The sequence below is a fragment of the Oryctolagus cuniculus genome, chromosome 13 (genome assembly GCF_964237555.1).
Source record: "Oryctolagus cuniculus chromosome 13, mOryCun1.1, whole genome shotgun sequence".
Taxonomy (NCBI): domain Eukaryota; kingdom Metazoa; phylum Chordata; class Mammalia; order Lagomorpha; family Leporidae; genus Oryctolagus; species Oryctolagus cuniculus.
In genome coordinates this window covers 107,893,721-107,916,580 of record NC_091444.1, presented here as the reverse complement: position 1 = coordinate 107,916,580, position 22,860 = coordinate 107,893,721, and the positions used below count along the sequence as shown (strand labels likewise).

Here is a 22,860-nt window from a genome sequence, read left to right as displayed (position 1 = left end):
TCCTCCGCCTAGCGGCGCCGGCACACCGGGTTCTAGTCCCGGTCGGGGCGCCGGATTCTGTCCCGGTTGCCCCTCTTCCAGGCCAGCTCTCTGCTGTAGCCCAGGAAGGCAGTGGAGGATGGCCCAAGTGCTTGGGCCCTGCAACCCATGGGAGACCAGGATAAGCACCTGGCTCCTGCCTTCAGATCAGCGCGCTGCGCCGGCCGCAGCGCACCAGCCGTGGTGGCCATTGGAGGGTGAACCAACGGCAAAAGGAAGACCTTTCTCTCTCTCTCTCTCTCTCACTGTCCACTCTGCCTATCCAAAAAAAAAAAAAAAAAAAAAAAAAAAGAAGTGTATGGGATGAAGTTATCAGAATTGGAATTGGATTTCTGTGTGCACACTGCCCTTTTTTTAAAAGGAGAGAGAAAGAGATGTGTGTCTTCCATCTGGTTGTTTACTCTGCAACCGCCCACAATAGGAAGGGCTGGGCCGGGCAGAAGCCAGGAGCCCATCACTCAAACTGGGTCTCTCACATGGGTGGTAGGGACCCAACTGGTTGAGCTGTCACCTGGTGCACTTGAGCAGAGCATGGATCAGAAGAGGAGCAGGATGCCAAGCCCAGACACTGCTATGGAATGCAGGAAGTGCCACAAGCAGCCACTTGACTGCTGAGCCCAACACCTGCCCCCTCCATCCTAGAAATGCAGTTTCAACAACAGAGCTGCAGAAGCAGGAAGTGTGCAGTAGTTGTCTTCTGTCTAACTCGAGTTCAACAGACAGGTCTGAAAAAGGAAGATAGGTCACTGTGTGGCTGCCGTGGGCGTGGCATGATTTAGGGCACATGTCACAAGCATCTATCTATCTTTGACTTACAAATGTGTCTATTTACCATTTTTTCCAAAACTGGTGAAACAGCTGTACACTCTAATGAACTATTTTTCCATTCAAAATCCATCACTTCCCATTTGGAGAGGAAAGTGAGCGTATCTAGGGATAACATCAGCTGTGGAGCTGTGGACCTTGCTGGGATGCCACAGGCTGAGCCTACAGGATGAAGACCATGCCCTGCGTTCTCAGGAGCTCACCTCCGCCTGCAACTGAAACGAGTGATGCGCGATAGGAAATAACGCAGGTTACCTGGGAATGCAGACAGCGCTTTAACCAGACCCAAGATGCTTCAAAATGCATACACACACACTCAGAGAAACATAAATGCACTCACATATGAACATTTACCAAGGAGCCAAAGTTCTCGTTCTCTCTCTCTCTCTCTCTCTCTCTATATATATATATATATATATTATTTGACAGGCAGAGTTAGACAGTGAGAGAGAGACAGAGAGAAAGGTCTTCCTTCCGTTGGTTCACTCCCCAAATGGCTGCTATGCCGGCGTGCTGCGCTGATCCGAAGCCAGGAGCCAGGTGCTTCCTCCTTGGTCTCCCATGCAAGTGCAGGGCCCAAGCACCTGGGCATCCTCCACTGCCCTCCCGGGCCACAGCAGAGAGCTGGACTGGAAGAGAAGCAACCGGGAAGAGAAGCAACCTTTTTTTTTTTTTTTTTTAATTTAAGACACCTCCAGGACAGACAGAAGCCAGATCTCTAGGAATGGTGGTCAGGACGGTGAGGAAAGAGGGTCACAGCGGGAGAGGACTTGGCACAGCCGAGCACTCCCACGACGCAGGCTCTCGGAGCCCAGGCTGGGCATCACACAGGCACTGTGATCTGGCGAGAAGCGGCTGCGTGGGCCTGGGAGCACCAGGTTTAGGCAGAGAAGCAGGGGAGGGGGCAGAAGCACAGTCACGCCCGCCCCTAGTTCTGCTCCGCAAATCATGTCACCACACAAAGCCCGTCGTCCCTGGCATGCGGGCAGAAATCCCATCACTCTGCTTCAAACCTCCCGAGTGCACTATTTTTCATCTAAAGCTCTCTCGCTCACCAGCCTGCCCTAGCTATGTGTAACAGAAGTGGCTTTGCTAAGTGTTAAATCACAAACCATGTATAATCGACGTAAATTATTTCTACTCTCTGAGGCAGGAGTTTGGCTGCACCCCTGCATCCCAATGGGAGTGCCCAGATTGAGGCCTGACTCTACACCCGCACCCCAATGGGAGTGCCCAGATCGAGGCCTGACTCCACCCCTGCACCCCAATGGGAGTGCCCAGATCAAGGCCTGACTCCACCCCTGCATCCCAACGGGAGTGCCCAGATCGAGGCCTGACTCCACCCCTGCATCCCAATGGGAGCACCTGGACTGAATCCTGGCTCTATTTCTGATTCCAGCTTCCTGCTACTGCACTCAGGGAGGTAACAGGTGATAACTCAAGTACCTGGGTCCCTGTACCATGTAGGAGACCTGGGTGGAGCTCTGGCCTCCTGGATTTGGCCTGGCCCAACCCTGGCTGTTGCAGTCATTTGGAGAGTGACCCAGCCGATGGAAGGTCTCTGAATGTCTGTATCTCTCAGATTCCTGCTCTCTCAAAGGAAATAAAAATGAAGAAATTTTTTAAAGTACTAATTCTGCTTTTTGCTTTTGTCTTTGGGCTAGCTATAGTATCGCCAACTTATACTCATGTTTGAAAATAAAACGCAATACTGTAAACTACTAGTTGTAAACATCAAGTAATTGATCATTTTTATAGACTTTGGGGACTTCTAAATCTAAAGTCTTCTCTAAATAAGTACATCAGTAGAGTTCTTCCAGAATTTTTAAATAGAATGGTTATTTCTGTACCACAAATGTTGAATATAAACATAACCCTCTGAAGCACACACTTGCACACATTTATAAATGTTGCTTTTTTCCCTCAACACACCATGGGAAACATACTGCTCATCCATATTAACCTCTGACTTGGAATAATCTTGGCTGAAAATACTTGGCAAATCAGAAATACATGAACACATACGGAAATATATATTGCTACTTCCATGCAGGGAAGGCAACACTAAACCCTAAGCATAAAATGATAATCTTTTTAAGATCATGGATTTTTTAAAGCTCATTTATTTTTATTATTTACTTGGAAAGCAGAATGAGAAATCTTCTATCCACTAGTTCACTCCGCAAATGGCAGCAACAGAGCTAGGCCAGGCCAAGGCCAGGAATCTCATCAAGGTCTCCCGCACGAGGGCCAGGAACGTGAGCCATCACTGCTGCTTTACAGAATGAACACACGCAGGAAGCTGCATCAGAAGCAGAGGCAGAGCGCTCTGAAAAATGGGATGCAGGTGCCACAACACCCGCCCCACAGGCCATCACACACACTCGGGGAGACTCCACGGAACAGACACTACACAGCAAACACGTCGGCCTCATAACACTGTACCTCGTAGACTATAAAGGGCTACACCTAAGTCTTCTGAATGTAGCTCCAATGTATCCATGTGCACCGAATTAAAACTGAGAGGACTAAAGACATCAACTGCTTTAGAACAACAAAATAATTCCATGGGAACAGACATTGTACTGAAAACAACCACACTTCCTGAAGCAGTTAGGGAGAAGGAAGGCACAGCTGCACGCCTCTCCCAGTCACAGATGCTCTTCTGCTATCTGCACCCAGCCTAAGGACCCACGGCCCCCAGAGAACCTCACTTACACTTGAGAGAGAACAAAAGGGCAAACCACGTCTTCTCATCACTACGCAAACTGCTAAGACATCACCCATCCCGCTGCGGGGTGGGGAGGGAGCGGGCTCTTAGGAAGCCCCCAGGGTTCCGTGGCGCACACCTGAAGAATGGCTACTCCCTGACCGCAGTCTCAGTGTTCTTCTCCTGACCCTCAAAGACTTACAGGTCTCCATGCCTTCATCATCGTCGTCGGCCACGGGCTTGTCATAGGATTTGTCGATGGCCGCCCGGAAGCTCTCGTTGCAGCCCCTTCCTCGGATGATGCGCGGCCGGGGGCGGTGGAAAGGAATGTCCCCATTGAGGGTCGCCTCGGCCACGGCCGTCTGCAGGCTCTCCAGGGAGCTGGACTTCTTCAGGCCCAGGGAGGGCCCCACGTCTCTGCTGGGGGAGCCTTGAAGGTCAATAGGAAAGAGCGTCAGTGTATGCCAGGTTTCGTGAAGCCCGCACATCCAGGCGTCTATATACGGGGAGAACGCTGGGGACATCAACAATTCACTCAGGGACAAATTCTGGACATGGACGGTAAAGAGCTAATGGCTATACTGAGTCACAGCAGCCGAGTACCCTGTATCCAAAGTGCTTGGGACCAGAAGCAGGTCGGGCCTCTGCGTTTTTTAAAATTTTGCAATGATTACTCTACAGGCTGAGCATCCCTAACCCCAAAAATCCAAACCATAAAAGGCTTCAAAATTGGAAACTTTAGAACGTGCTGGCACTGGAAACACTTCAGATTAGGAGCACTGTGGCATTCAGAGGTTCACATCAGAGAAGTCTGACCTGAAGTTATTTAATTTTTCCCACAGATTTTATCTGTCTTCTCTGTTTGTACTACTAGGAAGCACTCTCGGTCATTAGTTTCTACTTCTGTCCTAACAGAATTTTGCTCCAAATCTTATGAATAACCTCAAAGAATCAGAAAAAGACAGAAAGTCATCTGTGAAAAAAAAAAAAAAATGGTGAGAAAGACCAGACAGACATGCACTCGAGAGCTGAGCTTGTTCACTTCATGGAGAGCATTCTGGGCAGCTGAGGACGGTCTGCACCAGCAGCAGAGGTGAGGCCCTCCCTGAGGATGCAGCGGATCCGCACCCCTGCCTGCCTAAGTGAGGGAGCACGGGTTGGGGTCCTGTCACCAAGACAATCAGGGCATCCGGCCCCAGGCACAAACCTAAACTCTCTCACACACAAGGAGAGGAGACCAAAGAACAGATCTGAGTTCTTACAGCTCCAGGCATGGGAAGAAGGCCTGTTTGCAGAACAGGTGACAGACAGAAGGAAGAAGACTTAGCAACTGCCAAGGAATGCAAGGGGATTCAGGAAATTAAAAACCAGGCTCTCATTCTTGCCGACCTGGGGCAGAAAGGCCTGAGATAATAATACCAACAGAACCAAGCTTTGAAGGCAATCAAAGCTGATTTCTTTAACCCAGTGCGACAGCCTCATCCATCAGCGCCCAAATTGGCACTCGGGGAGGCTAATTTGGCCTCTCGGTGACTGGAACACCAGCTCTGCACCAGCACCTGGGCAACTCCGGTTCTAACGGTGGGTCTTCCCTTATGCTGTTAAAAAGACAGATGAAAACACGGACTAGATAGTTCATCTCTACATGGGGTCATCAGCCCATATGTTGATCAATAATTAAGGAGTAGCCTTGTCATGTTATTAGCTACAAGACAAATCGTTGTGACATGGGCTTTCCATAGCTCAGAGTATAAAACAGAAGGAAAATTAAATCATGAGCGTCAAAACAAGACTTATCTTCTTGGGATTCATTTACATAACATCTTTCGTCTAATTTTCACAATGGGGTAGCAGCTTTAATAAGCATAGATATGATAAAAAGGTATAATACAGAGAGGGTGGTGGTTTAGCACAGCCAGTAAGAAACTGGGTAAGGCTCTCATGTCCCAACTGCAGTGCCCGGGTTTGAGTCCTGCCTCCACTGCCAACTCCAGCTTCCTGCCAATGCAGACCTGGGGAAGCAGCAGGATTGTTTCCATGAGCTCTGGATTGAGTCTGCAAATATTTGGGGAATGAACCATCAGATGGCAGATCACCCGACACACATCCCACCACTCCCGGTCAAATAAATGAGTTAAAATTTTAGAAGAAATAAAGTAACAGGGGCAGATAAATGATTCTAGTGAAGAAATGGCACTTCATGAATTATTATACTGGGAAGACAAAGATGATGTAGTTTTCTTCATATAAGGGTTTGTACATATTTCATTTTTTGGATAAAACTACACATGAAATACTACTTTCAAGGAAATAAATCGAATTTTTTCTCTTGATAGCACTGTAACACTTGAAAAGCTCATTTTCAAAATTCTTCATAGAAGTTAAGAAAATAGATTTTGTTGCAAAGAACTAAATAAAAAAATCAGGAATCAAACACAACGGGAAAATATCCTCCCTAGGCAGGGATTTTCACCCCATACTTCCTAGATTTAGCACTGAGATCTCATCCTGGATAAGTTACGCTCTGAATTTTCAAAGTTTACCAGCTGCATCTGAGTTCCATAAACATGCATGAGGCAGATAGTTAGAGCTTCTTTGCATCCATGAAGGACACAAGTGTACCTGAGTACATGTGTGCATGTTTGTACATGTGTGTGTGTCGATAAGCGTGTTCAGTGTACATGTATGTGTCTTATCTCCAGTAAAGATTTCCCAATCACAATAAAGATTATTATAAAAGTTGTTAAGCTCTTCTGTATGGAGTGAGCTGAGATTTATGAGCATGTTAATAATTAATTTCAGAAGTGCTCCTCAGCATACACACAGGCAAATCTGATCAGAAAAGCAGGGATGAAGCCGTACTCAACGAGCAGTAAAAGCTGTGACATGAAATACAGAGCTGACCTCTCCTGTCTTTCCCCTAAATCCATGACATCACCATAAAACATCTGGGCAAAATGCCGATCGCTGCTGGTGGTGGGTGCTGGGCTTACGAGAAGTCCATCAACCACTCTCCATACAATTACATCAAGATCTTCATGACAAGTTGCACAAACGGTTGGCATCTGTCACTTATGGATCTACAAGGATCTGCAGCCTGCGGGCCCTGTCTGCAGACTGTGCTGGAACACAGCCACGCCCATTCATTCCCGTATTTCACAATGCTGATTCCACGCTACAGCACTGGAGGCAGGGAGCTGCAACAGAGACCAGCAGCCCACGAGACCTAAGGCCCTTCACAGACACAAAATGCAGACGTGCGATCCACAACGCGAGTGTCACACAAGGAAGTGCGTATCTGTCCGCAAAACTCACTAAGGTTAGTTTATTTACGTTCATTTGATTTGAAAGGCAGAGAGAGAGAGAGAGAGAGAGAGAGAGAGATATCTCCCATCTGCTGGTTCACTTCCCAAATGTCTGCTACAGCAAGGGCTGGTTCAGACCAAAGCCAGGAGCTGAGAACTTAATTCAGGTCTTCCATGTGGGTGGCAGGAATCCAAGTATTTGAGCCAAGTATTTGACAGATGAGAGGGAGACAGGAGGGAGGAAGACAGGAAGGCAGCCAGGATGGGCAGGCGAGCGGGCAGAGAGAAGGGAAATGGACAATGTCTTCCACCAGGGGCTCGGGAGATGGACTCCACTCTAGCGAGAAAGGCTCACGGGCCACACAGATCACCTGTGCTGAAATGCACATGACTCTCCCCCAAACCCTTGAGAATAAACGGCAAAGACATGATGGTCTTGGAAATTCAAAGACAGGAAAACATGGGACAATCTCTTCAGTGTCTAATGCTGAGTGGCGGAGGATCCAGTTTAGATATTTTTTTCATGCAGATTTAAACTCAGCAGGTCCAAAAGCACTCTGGAGTCTATGTCATCATTTTTTGTCCCAGTTTGGTTTGGTGGGAGAGATTATCCACAGTGCAGAAACAAAATAACTCTTTATTTAATATCTCAAACATAAAAATATCAGTTGGATTAGATTTTCATGAAAAAATTTCTAAAAAACTACAGGCTTTTAGTTTAAAATCTGGATATCACTGTTATTCTCACAATAATCTCAAGAAATTATGCTTTTCCTTGTAGTAGCTCAGAGTTTGGTTAAATCAAATATTCTCCTTATTTCACCTAACTGGCCTAGCACACAAAGTTATGCATTTTTAACTTAAACAGTTCAATTTGGTTTATAGCAATATTAACTTGGGTAGGAAATACCAACTAACAAAAACCCCAGAAATTATTATTTTACATATATGAGCTATCAAACCATGTTGTTCTTTAACCTTTGTTAGAATTTCAATGCATTTTTAAGTTCGATAAGAGAAAGAACCAATTAGCAAAGGCTGAGGCCACACTTAATTGCGTTGCCAACATAGTTAATCTTATGATTCACTGGCTGTGACTTTGATAATCTATCTTTGACTCTACAGAACATGATAACTCCAACCACGTCTGCAGTAAGCCCCACTTTCATACCTGGGGTGTTCATTTTTCATGCAGGCTAAACCTGATTATGACTGCAGGTCTAAAAGGTGACTGGAAGCTCATTAGGAGTAAGTAGCATGAGGGCACTCACCCAGGCGAGCATAATTAAAATACGATCCCAAAAATAAAATAATAAATCATGAAGGCTCAAGTGCATACAGCTCCTTGTATTATACTGAAAGACTTTCCACTCATTATTTTTAGACAATAACTGAAAAGCAAATTCTACCATCTTGGAAAACCCAATTCCACATGGATAAGGATAGGACAAGCTCACAAAGGGCAGACATGGAGCCACAGGCATTCGGCAGTCACTCCCACTGCCCCGTCATTTATAACCAATTCCTGCATCTGAAATACATAGGGGGTTTTCTGAGTGACTAAGGGTGACACTAGACACTAAACTGTGGGAGAAGGAGGGGGGCTGTCTCTATCCACTGTCAGCTCTCAAATCAAAATCTCCACTCCGAGAATCGCTTTCTGAAGGTCAACCTGGATGTCATATAGATACTTAAGACATCCAGTTTCCAGGACTCTGATTCTTGTTTAAACTGTGACAAAACATTCCTACACAAACATAATTAAGAAAACCTGGGTGGTTCTTTGGTGTTCTGAAGCCACTAAATTATTTTTACATCAATGATAAATTTCTCCCAATGGAAAATTTTTTCCTCTTTTACACAATTTGATTTCCCACAGTGAAAACATCCCGGCAGGACTGGAGGATTTATGTTGACACGCACTGTGATTGGCAGCCCTGTAATTGGGATAAGCTCCTTGGACCATGGTTTCTATGGCAACAGCCTAGCTGTCCGTTCTTACCTGATGTCTGGTCATCCACTGTATTGAGTTTAGTCTCGTCAGCTACTGTTAAAAGGTAAATGTAGAATGGTTAGCCCAGTTAGTCCCCGAAGCTCAACATGCTGCAACCATTCCCAGATTGTGTCAGTTAGGTGACAATTCTTAGGTAACACTTCATGCAGATAACACGCAAAATCAAGCCAACATTCCTCATCAAAACCAGGAGAGGGGCAGAAAGCAGTGTCTCCATGCACACGCAGTCATCTCCTCTCAGACACGTGTGTTATTTCTGGGTTAGCATGTTGGAATTAGCCAAGGCAAGGCATCGCCCGATTTTTCCTTTATGCATACGATAAATTAATTAATGCTTTTAGTTTTGAAGTACAAACAGCCACCAGAGAAAGGCGTAAGTTACAGGTGATCAACAAGGGCTTTTAAAATCATTGACTTATAGATATAATCGTTTTATTTTTTGGTGGATTTGTATATACACACAGGCCACTGGACTGGTGTTCAATCGAACACCTACTGACCTAATTTCCCCTACAGAAAATATTGTCAAATTATTACTGTGATTAAATGCATAATTATTAAAGCAACAGTCTTTTTTTAATATTAAATAAACCTTAAGAATAGCAATGAAAAGAAGATTATCATATGGTAACCAAATTCCAGACATGGATTGAGATAATGGTTTCTCTCCAATATTTTTTTCAAAATATCCCACAACCAACCAAATACAATTTCAATGAAATTGGTTTTAAGTTGCTGAAGTGTTAAAACATGTTTTTAAAATAAAGATACATGAATATAGCATAATATACACATGTGTTTGTTTCGTTTCTCACAAGAAAACATACATATTAACATATTGCGTGTTAACATACTGCATATGTAAACACGCCACTTAGGAGTAGTACGGTTATCTCAAACTCAGAGGAAAACTAATTTTCGCCAAATTGCCATATTTCACATTTATTTTCTCTATTGCTCAGAGTAAACAGACATGTGTTGGGAACCACAATTTTATCCTGAAAGCATCTAAATCTAATTTAGATAAAGATTCATGGAGATTGTACTCACTACCTAAATCCATGCTTTTTGATTTTCGCGTTTTAACGAAATCCAATTGACTGGCATCTGAAAATTGCTTTGTGCGTTTTTCTGACATACTCTGGCGTCCAAATCCTTCTCGTTGAAAAGCAAGAACTGGATCAACATCTGGACTCAGAGAGCTGGTGTGAAGACAAAGAGAAACATAAAAACATTAACTGAAAACAGAAGATGGCCATCTAGAATGCCCTCACATACCTGGGTCATGTGTGCACACACGTGTGTGCTCCTCAAAGACACTTCACAAAGACAGTAGCTGAACAGAAAGTGAAGGCAAAGCACAGGACTAACTGCTCACTGGAGCCACCCTTGCTCCACCTGGACTTCCTCTCTCTACTTTCTTCTCTTGAATTCTGTTTAGCAACACATCAGCATTTCTAGGTGATGATATGAAAGGAGCCTGATATTGCCCAGACCTTGGGTGAGCAGAATATTTAGGAGAATATTCTATGAAACATGATATATTGTATACACATCCTGGGAACGAGTGTCGACTCAACAGGATCTGTCCTGCACACGCTCCATCAACTCTTGTTGCACCAAGTGGAGCACTTTAGACCCTGAGCTCCAGGAAGGCACCAAGCTCAGTTTCCATCAAAAACGTTGGTTGAGATTAAAAAAAAAAAAAAAATCGTTGCCATGAACACTGCCTGGAAAACCACATCTCTCACTGAAAGTGTTGCTGTTAAGGTTTCCTGTGTCAATCAGCGGGTAGAGAGAAGTCTATTCTACGAGTTCAACAAGGATAAATTCTAGTCCTCATATTGTCTTTATCTTATGTTTAAGAAAAAAAAAATTACAAACCATCCAGCAGCACGGTGCTGCATGAGGCTGAAGTTTGTCTAACATTTAGTCAAAGAAGAAGAAATAAATTCACCAAAGCTTCCCGAGAACAAAGGTGCTGGGCTGGGCACCCAGGTCAAAACAAATGAGTAAGAAACAAGCCCTGCACCCCATGAATTCCTAAGAAAACAAGAAAGCAGAAGCTGAGACAGACGCCGAGGATGCACAGATGAGAGGGAGCCGGGGGAGGTGTGACTAAGTGTAGGCGACATTTGATGGGGCGACAGCACCACAGCGGCTCAAGCTCGGGTGACAGGAAGCATATGGGCGCTGGCTGGTGGCAGGGTACGCTCTGCACAGCTCTCCAGGGAAAGTGGCTGCAGACAGCACGGAATCTCTATTTGTAAGAATCTGAGACAGAGCTAAGAAGCACCAGCAGGGCTGCGGGCACTATGCTTACTGCGACAATGGCCTCACCTGTGTGGCCAAGCGTGAGGAGGCCACGGCACAGCTGACCAACCCCTTGGAACTGACCCCAGCCTCCCACGTGTCTGATGGGAACAGCCCTCCACAGCCTACTGAGGATCACCACGCATGCATGTGAAAGGACAGAGCTGGAGGCTGAAACCCCACAGCAACCATCTGTCTGTGAAAGGTCGCTGGCTCTGGGCACCTAAGCCAGGAGTTAGGAAAAGGAGGGTGCCCAGGACAGGATCTGAAATGTCAGCACAGGTGTCTCCCCAGGCTTGCGATGAAGACGCAACACCTCACCCAGCTCAGAAGCTCCAGGGAGCAGCCCAGGACAAAGCGTGGAAGGCTCCGCCAACCACAGGCCACAAGCACAGTGAGGTATCCCTCAATGCAGACCACCTCAACGGATCCCAGTAACAACCACGGGGATGGGAACCTGCAGTCCCTGGGGACCACGGCAGGGACTCGGACAAGCCTCCTCTATCTTCCCCTCCACGGACGGAGCAGGGCCCCTCAGGTGAGGCAGGCCGGGCGCAGGGGCCTCAGAATTTCAGGCAACAATTTTTCAAGGGCACGTGCGTGCCAAGTCAACACGGCACAGTGACCCCTTCCCTTCCTTGAACTCTGACACCTGAGCACCTTGACTTCCTCAGCTTAGACCAGGGAAGCTGTGTCCACAGGCAGTCCAAGGATGACCTGTGTTTTCTGTTTGTGTCATACATGATGATACACTGTAACAAACGCTGTTTGCCTTCTGTGTCAGTCTGTGGTGTTTCATCTGCTACAACAGGAAGCAGGGTCGCGAGTGTATAAAGTCCCAGGGGCCCCATCACACGTGACACGTAGTACTTGGCGGCAGAGGGGCTGGCGCTGTGACATAGTGGGTTGAAAATGCCGCCTGTGATGCGGGCATCCCTTATGGGCACTGGATCCTGTCCAGGCTGATCCACTTCCGATCCAGCTCCCTGCTAGTGTGACTAGCAAAGCAGCAGAAGATGGCCCAAGGGTTTGGGTCAATGCCACCCACATGGGAAACCCAGATGAAGCTCCTGGCTTCGGCCTGGTCCAGCCCGGGCTACTGCAGCCGTTTGGGGAGTGAACCAGCAGATGGAATATGTCTCTATCTCTCCCTCTCTCTGTAATTCTGCCTTTCAAATAAATAAAATAAACCTTAAAAAAAAAAAAACCCTCAGAAAAGCAAACAAAAAAGAACTTCCAGAACACATATGCCCAAGCTAAGAAATGTTCTGAAAGTGATGTGAAAATTCACGTGGTGAGAACGGTGGTGGTGAGAACGGTGACCCCAGTTGGTGGAAATAAACTCTACACAGAGTATTTCCAATAAAAAGTAACCCTTTGTATCTCAGAAGTGGATCTGTCCTGCACACGCTCCATCAACTCTTGTTGCACCAAGTGGAGCACTTTAAGCCCTGAGCTCCAGGAAGGCACCAAGCTCAGGCACAGGTGCGTGTGAGACCCAGTTTCCATCAAAAATGTTGGTTGAGATTAAAAAAAAAAAAATCACTGCCATGAACACTGCCTGGAAAACCACATCTCTCACCAAAAGCATTGCTGTTACAGTTTCCTGTGTCAGTCAGTGGGTAGAGAGAAGTCTATGCTACCAGTCCCCACACGAGAAGCACACCCATCTCACATACCTGCCCTCCCACCACCGCACAGGGAGCTGGAGCCACACACCACTGAAAACGTCCAACAAGCCTGGGAGTTATTAAGTCTTAAAATAAGTAAATATTCCTAAATCATGACATAATTAATTCTTCCCTATCAATAAACCCATTAAACTAACTTCAGACACAATAAACAGTGCACAGGGCTATTTAATGAGTTAGACTGCAGGGCTGACAGACACTCTTCAAAAGAATGTAACCATATCCTGACCCCCAGCATTATTAAAATTCCAGTTACTAATTCTGTCTTATTGCTCTTTTGTTTTCATAACATTCTCATGGTGGATTAGGGAGATCTTGTCCAAGTGAACGGCCGCCACGCTGCGCTGTGATTCCCAACAGCTGCCGCTCCTGTCGGCACAACCCTCTGCCTCTCGGGTTCACTGCCAGAATCCCCGCACCACGCTCACACAGGTCCTCACCTTTCCACTAGGGCCCTGTGGGCAAACGAGCAGCACAACCAGTGGTTTCTGTATTTTCACCAGTGTCGTGTTTTATAAGGCCGCAAATGGACCCGCTCCTAGGACTACTTCCACCCACATTCTCATCCTGCTGACGGCTCCCTAAGACCCACACAGCCGGCACCAGGTCCCCACTGTCTCGGACAGCGGCCGCAGCAGGCAGTGCAGCAGCCTCCGTGGATCCCAGACCGGTGTTTACTTTGTAGAGTAGCCCTTGGATGTGCGGCCAAGAAACTCACGGCACGACACGCCAGGAGCACGCGGGCTGGAGGGCACTGCTCTCTTTCAACCCTGGGTTTGCAAAAAGAGAATTTAAAAAACTGGAGGCGAACTTTCCAAGCAGGTGAGATCATCCAAGAGAATGGGTGCAGAAATGCACAGCTGACTGGGCTGTCTCTGTGCTCAAAGGAGGAGGCTGGAAAGTGGTTCTCTTCGCTAAGATCACCCCTAGTTACTAACACCACTCCCCACCCTAGATACCTAATACTGAACAGTGACTGTAGTCACAGAAATGAGAGGTGGTGAGAGGACTACACACACATTTTAATGATCATTTTCCCAAGGTAGTCACAGAAGACCCCAGCGAAAGGGCAGCAAGGAATGCCATGGAATCCTGGACACGGTGAGCATCACTAAGGGGGCACCCCCAGCAAGGGTTTACTGATGTGCAAAATGACAACACAGCAAAGAAAGGTGTAGCCCATGTTCATGAGACACACCCTGGCCTAAGGACACCCAGCACTCCACTCTGTGTGGGAGAGAAAGGGAGAAAGGCAGCAGGAGTCTGCCCCCGTCAAGATGTCGGAAGCAAGCACAGGAGCATTTTAAACGGCATGGTCAGGGTGTGCCAAAAGGGGACCCTGAAAGTACTTCCTCCCACGGCCGGAACCCAAGGTTATCTGCTACCACCCAGTCAGAGACTGCTGAGAATTTCTTTACATAGTAGGAAAAATTTCTTCAGATTAGCAGTGATCCAAAGTCAACAGCGAACAGCAAAACTTGAAAACAAAGTGAGTAGGGCGTTTGGGTCAGGGGAAGATTTGTGTTGTTGTTTTGGCAAAACTCCTACCTATGACCAGGGAAAGAAAAAAAGAACGGAGCAGGGTGCAGAGTCGGGGTGCAGCCTTTCATTAGAAGACCGAAAATGGGGAGCATGAGAACCCAGCCACAAGACAGGACTATACAACACCGACCGGCCGGCTCCTGGTAAACAGGAGCTAGAACGGCACCGAGATGAAACAAAGCTTCCCACCCCGGGAGGAGCAGCTCACCAGTCGGCTGAATCACTGATGGCAGCCTTGGCCCACGTGGCCACCTCTGTGGTCACGAAGCCCATGTCGTCGTGGGAGCTGGACGAGGACTGGTCGGAGAGCTGCGGCGGGAGCACAGGCAGCCGGTCGTCTTCGATGATGACGCTGTCGTCGTGGGACATGTTCACAGTGGGGGACAGCTGGAATTTACCTGTCCAGGGAAAACAGTGCAGACGTCACACAGAGCGCTCGCCGATGTATTTCAACACTTGGCTACCTCGGAAAAAGCCTGAATGTTCCACGTCTACTTGACCTGGTGGAACACGACAGAATTCAACACATTAAAAATAAAGTGTGCGTTGGTGGGGGAGGGATTCCCAAGATGGCAGAAGAGCAACAGGATGGTCTGATTTAGGCTGGCAGAAATTAATATAAGAAAGTGGAGAAAGTCCACAAGCAGGGTAAGGTGGTAGGGCAACTGCAGTGGGAGACCCTGAAAAAGCAGCAACAATGGCCAGACCTGCATGGAAAGTCAGACACACAGGAAGGTGCAAGACCCAGCAGCTTGGATGGGGAAGAAGCATCAGCCCTGGCAAACCAGATGAGACAGGACTGCACAGGCCTGTGTCCCTGGGGATACAGCCAGAGAGACAGCACAGAGAACTGCACCTCCCTGGTCCAGCCCAGTGGGGCCACTGCTCACCTGGTGGGGGAGGGGGCGGGAAGCAGCGTGTCTCTCTCCCCCTCTCCCTGCTAGAACAGCAACCCACAGCCAGTGATGGGAGGGCTGGTGCTGTTCTTGAACACTGTCAGGTAGCGGCCGCCCCAGCTTATGTGTGCACACCCAGCAATTATTGGGCTCAGCCTCCACCCAGTAGGCAGGGGCAGCCACAGCAGCTCCAGAGCAACCAATGGAGATGTCTCCACCAGGCCAGCCACGCCCACCTGGCAACAGGAGGGGAAGGGGAGCCATCCCTAGGGAAGGGACGTGCCGCCTAAAGGACTCGCTTAGCACCAGCACAAAACCTGGACACAGCCTCCACACACCTCTTGGTACTCACTGAAGGTGCAGACATTCCACAAAGCCAGAGAGGCATAGCTCAAAGATAAAAGCCATCAAAAGAAAAAGAAAACTTCTACAAATGTCTAAAAGTAAATGCAGAAATTCAAGAAACAATAATAAGGAAGACACAATGAGGCCCCCAAAGGAACACAACAACACTTCAACATTAGCATGTGAAAATGAAGAGATTGAGGATATGCTGAAATGAAATTCAAAAAATTAATCCTGGGATTACTCAAAAGCATTCAGAAGCAAATCCATGAACAAAAGAAAATCATATGATAATGAAAATTTTTCCCATGAACTTAAGATTTTAAAGAGAAATGAAAAGGAAATGCTAGAAATGAAGAAGTCAATAGATCAAATAAAAAACACAGTGGAAAGCCTTAACAACAGAGTTGGTGAAGCAGAAGACAGAATAGCCAAGCTAAAAGACAAATCTCTGGAAATTTTACAGTCAGACCAAAAACAAGAAGAAATTGGCAAACTTAAAAACAGTACTGGAGATAGATGAGATACTAAGGAGTGGACAGAGAGAAGAGAATAGAAAGCCTATTTAGGAAAATAATTACAGAAAACTTCCCTAATTTGGAGAAAGAAAGGAATGTCCAAGTACAGAAAGCATATAGAACTCCTCACAGCTATGGCCAGGAAAGATCTTCACAACACATTGCATTCAAACTTTCCACAGAAAAGCCTAAGGAAAGAAGATTCCAAAATGTGCATGGGAGAAACGCCAGATTACTTTCAGAGGCTCTCCAATTAGACTCACAGCTGACTAGCTGACTTCTTATCAGAAACCCTACAAGACAGAAGACAATGGGTAGTCCAAATCTTAAAAAAAAAAAAAAAGAGTACTCTACCATACGAAGCTCTGATTTATGAACAAAGGTGAAATAAAGACTTTCCATTACAAACATAAATTCAAAGAACATGTCACCACACGTCCAGCCTTACAAAAGATGCTAAGGATGTGCTACACACAGAAAAACAAAAAAAAGCCATCATCATGAAAGAATGGGAAGACAGAAAATCCCCCAGTAAAAGTACAAAATAAATCCAAAGTAAATGATAGGAATATTCATGGAAAAATGGTGGGCAAAGTAGTTACTTATAAGTCACCTTGATCGCTTCTCGGCCTTTTGGCTAAAATCAAGTGTGTAAGTCACCTTGAATGTAAATGGCTTCAACTCTCCAGTTAGAAGACACAGACTGGCTGAATGGGTTAAAAAACAAGATCCATCTATTTGCTGCCTACAAGAAACACACCTCACCAACAAGGATGCATGCAGACTGAAAATGAAAGGATGGAAAAATATATTGCATGCAAATGGGGAAAAAGGGGTGGCAGGTGTGGCCATCCTAATATCAGACAAAATAGACTTTAACACAAACATTAATAAAGGAGACAAAGAAGGATACTATGTAATGATTAAGGGATCAATACAACAGGAAGATCTGACTATAATAAATGTATATGCAGCCAATCATAGGGCATCTGGTTATTAAAAAGAACTGTTAACAGATCTGAAAGGAGACATAGGCTCCAATACAATAGTAATTGGGGACCTCAACACCCCACTTTCATCAATGGATAGATTAACCAGAGAGAAAGTCAACCAAGAAACAACAGAATTAATACTATGGACCAAATGGACCAAACAGATATCTACAGAATTTTTCACCCCACAGTGACAGAATACACATTCTTCTCAGCAGTACACAGAACGTTCTCCAAGATAGACCACATACTAGGCCATAAGCAAGTCTCAGCAAATACGAAAAAATGAAAATCCTACCATGCACCTTCTCTGATCACAATGGATTGAAGCACAAAACTAACAACTCAAGAGTCCCCAGAACATAGGAATGAACAACATGCTCCCGAATGAATAGTGGGTTATAAAAGAAATCCAAAATCTTCTGGAAACAAAGGAAGATGACCGTACCTCATATCAAAACTTATGGCATGCAGCAAAAGCAGTGTTAATAGGGAAGTTTACAGCAATTAGTTCTTACATCAAAAAAATAGAAAGGCAGCAAATAAATGAGCAGTCAATGCAACTCAAGAACCTAGAAAAGCAACAACAAACCAAACCCCAAATTTGTAAGAGGAAAGAAATAATTAAAATTAAGGAATAAACAAAATTGAAAGGAAAAAAATACAGAAGATCAATGAAAAGAGCTGTTTTTTTTTTAAATAAACAGATAACCACAGAAATAAAAAGAATCATCAGGAATTACTACAAAGAGCTGTACACAACAAATCAGGAAACATAGGAAAAATAGATTCCTAGACACATACAACCTACCTAAATTAAGCCATGAAGACACAGAAAACCTAATCAGACCCATAACCAAGATGGAGACTGAATCAGTATCAAAGACCCTCCAAACAAAGAAAAGCCCAGGTCCCAACGGCTTCACTGATTAATTCTACCAGACATTTAAAGAAGAAATAATTCCAATTTTTCTCAACCTATTCAAAACAACTGAAAGAGAGGGAATCCTCCCAAACCCCTTCTAGGATGCCTGCATCACCTTAATTCCTAAGCCAGAAAAAGATATGACAGAGGGCCAGTGCTGTGGTGTAGTGGGTAAAGGGACCACCTGCAGTGCTGGCATCCCATAAGAGCACCAGGTGAGTTCTGGCTGCTCCACTTCTGACCCAGCTCTCTGCTATGGCCTGGGAATAGCAGCAGAAGATGGCCCAAGTGCTTGGGCCCCTGAACCTACATGGGAGGTCCAGAAGAAGCTCCTAGCTCCTGGCTTTGGACCAGCCCAGTTCCAGCCTTTAAGGCCATTTGAGAAGTGAACCAGTTGATGGAAGACCTCTCTTGCTATGCCTCTGATTCTCTGTAACTCTGCCATTCAAATGAACAAATAAATCTTAAAAAAAAAAAATACAACAAAGAAGGAGAACTATAGACCATATCCCTGATGAACTCAAATGCAAAAATCCTCAACAAAATACTAACCAACCAAATCCAATGTGTCAGAAAGATCAGTCACCTGGAGTAAGTGGGATTTATCCCTGGTATGCAGAGATGGTTCAACATCTGAAAATCAATAAATGTGATAAACCACATTAACAAACTGAACGCCAAAAACCATCCGATTCTCTAAATAGATGCAGAGAAAGCAATTGACAAAATTCAACACCCTTCTATGATTAAAATCTTAAGTAAACTGGGTACAGAGGGAACATTCCTCGATATAATCAAGACAATTTAGAACAGAGTTATAGCCAGCTTCCTACTGAATGTGGAAAAATTAGAGGCATCCCCATTAGGATCTGGAACCAGACAAGGATGCCCACTTTCACCACTGCTATTCAGTACAGTCCTGGAAGTTTTAGCCAGAGCCATTAAGCAAGAGGATACAAAGGGATACAAACAGGGAAGGAGGAAGTCCAACTATCCCTATTTGCTGATGACATGATTCTATTTATAGGGTACCCAAAAGATTCCACAAGAGACTATCGGAACTCATAAAAGAGTTTGGTAAAGTAGCAAGATATAAAATCAACAAACAAAAATCAATAGCCTTTGTATACACAGAAATGCCATAGCTGAGAAAGAACTTCTAAGATCAATCTCATTCACAGTAGCTACAAAAAAAAATCAAATACCTTGGAATAAATTTAACCAAGGATGTCAAAGATCTCTATGATGAGAATTACAAAGCATTTAAGAAAGAAATACAAGATACAAAAAGAATGGAAAAATCTTCCATGTTCATAGATTGGAATTATCAGTATCTTCAAAATGTCTATTCTACTGAAAGCAATTTAATGATTCAATGTGATACCAATCAAAATATCAAAGACATTCTTCTCAGATCTAGAAAAAAATGCTAAAATTCCTATGGAAACACAGAGACCCCGAATAGCTAAAGCAAACTTATATAACAAAAACAAAGCTGGGGGCAACACAATACCAGACCTCAAGACACACTAAAGGGGAGTTATAATCAAAACAGCCTGGTACTGGCACAAAGACAGACATGTAGACCAATGGATAAGAATAGAAACTTCAGAATCCATGCATCTACAACCAACCTATCTTTGACAGAGGAGCAAAAATCGATCCCTGGAGCAAGGACAAAAACAACTGGTGCTGGGAAAACTGGATCTCCACATGCAGAAGTAAGGAACAAGACCCCTACCTTATGTCTTATACAAAAATCCACTAAAAATGGATTGAAGACCTAAATCTGCAATGTGATACCATCAAATTACTGGAGAACACTGGGGAAACTCCATAAGAAAACAGCAGAAGAAAGACTTCTTAGAAAAGACCCCAGAAGCACAGGCAATCAAAGCCAAAATTAACAAATGGGACTACATCAAACTGAGGAGCTTCTGCACTGCAAAAGAAACACACAGAAAAGTGAAGAGGCAACCAACAGAATGGGAAGAAATATTTGCAAAAAGTATGCAACTGTCGGCCGGCGCCGCGGCTCACTAGGCTAATCCTCCGCCTAGCGGCGCCGGCACACCAGGTTCTAGTCCCGGTCGGGGCACCGGATTCTGTCCCGGTTGCCCCTCTTCCAGGCCAGCTCTCTGCTGTGGCCTGGGAGTGCAGTGGAGGATGGCCCAGGTACTTGGGCCCCGCACCTCATGGGAGACCAGGAAAAGCACCTGGCTCCTGGCTCCTGCCATCGGATCAGTGCTGTGCGCCGGCCGCAGCGCGCCGGCCGCGGCGGCCATTGGAGGGTGAACCAACGGCAAAGGAAGACCTTTCTCTCTGTCTCTCTCTCTCACTGTCCACTCTGCCTGTCAAAAAAAAAAAAAAAAAAAAAAAAAAAGTATGCAACTGTCAAAGGATTAATGTCCAGAATCTATAAAGAGCTTAGGAAACTGAACCACCACAAAACAAACAACCTAGTATAGAAATGGGCAAAGGACCTAAACAGACACTTTTCAAGAGATGAAATTCAAATGGTCAACAAACACATGAAAAAATGCTCGGGATCACTAGCCACCAGGGAAATGCATCACAAAACCACAATGAGGTTTTACCTCACCCCCATTAGACTGGCTTTCATACAGAAATCAACAAACAACAAATTCTGGCACAGATCTGGGGAGAAGGGTACCTTACACTGTTGATTGGAATGTAAACTGGTACAATCACTGTGGAAGGCAGTATGGAGATAACTCAGAAATATGAAAATAGATCTACCTTATGACCCAGCCACCCCACTCCTGGGAACTGACCTAGGGGAAATGAAATCAGCAGATGAAAGAGTTATCTGAACCCCCATGTTTATTGCAGCTAAATTCACAATAGCTAAGACATGAAATCAACCAAAATGCCCATCAACTGAAGACTGGATGAAGAAATTATAGGGGCCGGCACTGTGGCGCAGTAGGTTAATCCTCCACCTGTGGTGCCGGCATCCCATATGGGTGCTGGTTCTAGTCCGGCTGCTCCTCTTCCAATCCAGTTCTCTGATGTGGTCTGGGAAAGCAGTAGAAGATGGCCCAAGTCTTTGGACCCCTGCACATGGGAGACCAGGAAGAAGCACCTGGCTCTTGGCTTCGGATCAGTGCAGTTCCAGCCGTTATGGCCAACTAGGGAGTGAACCAACAGATGAAAGACCTTTCTCTCTGTCTCTCCCTCTACCTGTAACTCTACCTCTCATATAAATAAATAAAATCTTTTTTTTTAAAGAAATTATATATACACACACTATGGAATACTATGTAGCAGTAAAATAAAAGAAATCCTGTCATTTGCAACAAAATGGATGCAACTAGAAACCATTATACTTACTAAAATAAGCCAGTCACAAAAAGACAAACACCATATGGTCTCTCTGATCTGTGGTAACTAACACAGTAGTTAAAATGTAATATATAGGAGCGAAACTCACACTCTGAAATGTGATGATTTTGAACAGCCCTTCCCTTTTGTTTAGTTTAGTTTTAGTTTAGGGCTTTTTTTTTCTTTATACTAATCAGTGAATGCTCTACTTAGTGTAGGATTAATCTTATAACTACAAAAATCAACTGAAAATTGATCTCTGTAAAAAGTAAGAATGGGAAAGGAAGAGGGAGGAGGAAGGCAGGAGTATGTGTGGGAGGGAGGTGGCAGGGGAAGAATCCTCATGTTCCCAAATATGTATATATTCAATTCATGAAGCTGTAGTCCTTTTAAACTAAATTTTAGGAAATACCTAAAAAAAAGATACATAGTAAAAAGATACAAAAGTAAGAAAATTTAAAATAAAAAAAAAGGGGGGTTCTGGGCCGGTGCCATGGCTCACTTGGTTAATCCTCCACCTGCGGCGCCAGAATCCTATATGGGCACCGGGTTCTAGTCCTGGCTGCCTCTCTTCCAGTCTAGCTCTCTGTTGTGGACTGAGAGGGCAGCAGAGGATGGCCCAAGTGCTTGGGCCCCTGCACCCACATGGGAGACCAGGAGGATGCACCTGGCTCCTGGCTTCGGATTGGTGCAGTGCCAGCCGTAGCGGTCATTTGGGGGGTGAACCAACAGAAGGAAGACCTTTCTCTGTCTCTCTCTCTAACTCTCCCTATCAAATATATATATATATTTGTCAAAATATATATATTTGTCATATATATATATATAAAGGGTTCTGAATTTATTTATTTTCACTTTATTTGAATGGCAAAGAGACAGAGATTTTCCATCCTTTGCTTCACCTGCCAAATGCCAAAGGCATCTGGAACTGGTGGGAGGGACCCAAGTCCACGAGCCACCACCTGCTGCCTCCCAAGGCACACATGAGCAGGATGCTGGAGTCAGGAGTCCAGCTGGGACTTGAACCCAGGTACTCCCACCAAATGGGCTGCTGGTGTTGCAGTCTTGACCATGGTGCAAATGCCTAGTCTAAATGTAGTACCCTTATTCTCCAGGAATGTGTCACCAAAGGGTTTCAAATCAATTACTACCCATGATGTCACAGCTACACACATCAGGGCGGCACACGGAGCCCGTCCCTGGCTATAAGCTTCTGAGAGCCACAGATGATCTGCAACACATCTCATGCAAGATTCCAGAGATTCAAGTTGTAAACGTGCTTTGAGAAATTTTGCCTGGGAGCGTGGAGGAGGGCTGCTGACCTGAGTCCTACATGTGCTGGTTCATCAAGCAACTACTAGACACCAGGCAGCTGCTCTCAGGATAAATGCCTGCCTGCA

General features: G+C 45.3%; 1 protein-coding gene across 24 annotated transcripts in view; it reads right to left on the bottom strand.

Annotated features, from left to right (window-relative positions):
- Nucleotides 1-22,860, bottom strand: part of PARD3 (par-3 family cell polarity regulator) — a 507,188-nt gene that overhangs the window by 183,064 nt on the left and 301,264 nt on the right. For 12 of the 24 annotated variants that reach the window (XM_070056191.1, XM_070056180.1, XM_070056185.1 and 9 more), the window contains 4 exons: nucleotides 14,648-14,837; nucleotides 9,944-10,095; nucleotides 8,882-8,926; nucleotides 3,777-4,004 (listed from right to left, as the gene is read on the bottom strand). In XM_070056191.1, coding sequence (XP_069912292.1) covers nucleotides 3,777-4,004; nucleotides 8,882-8,926; nucleotides 9,944-10,095; nucleotides 14,648-14,837 — 615 coding nt within the window. The remainder of the gene's footprint in view (nucleotides 1-3,776; nucleotides 4,005-8,881; nucleotides 8,927-9,943; nucleotides 10,096-14,647; nucleotides 14,838-22,860) is intronic. The other 12 variants (XM_070056187.1, XM_070056190.1, XM_070056195.1 and 9 more) reach the window with 4 other exon arrangements.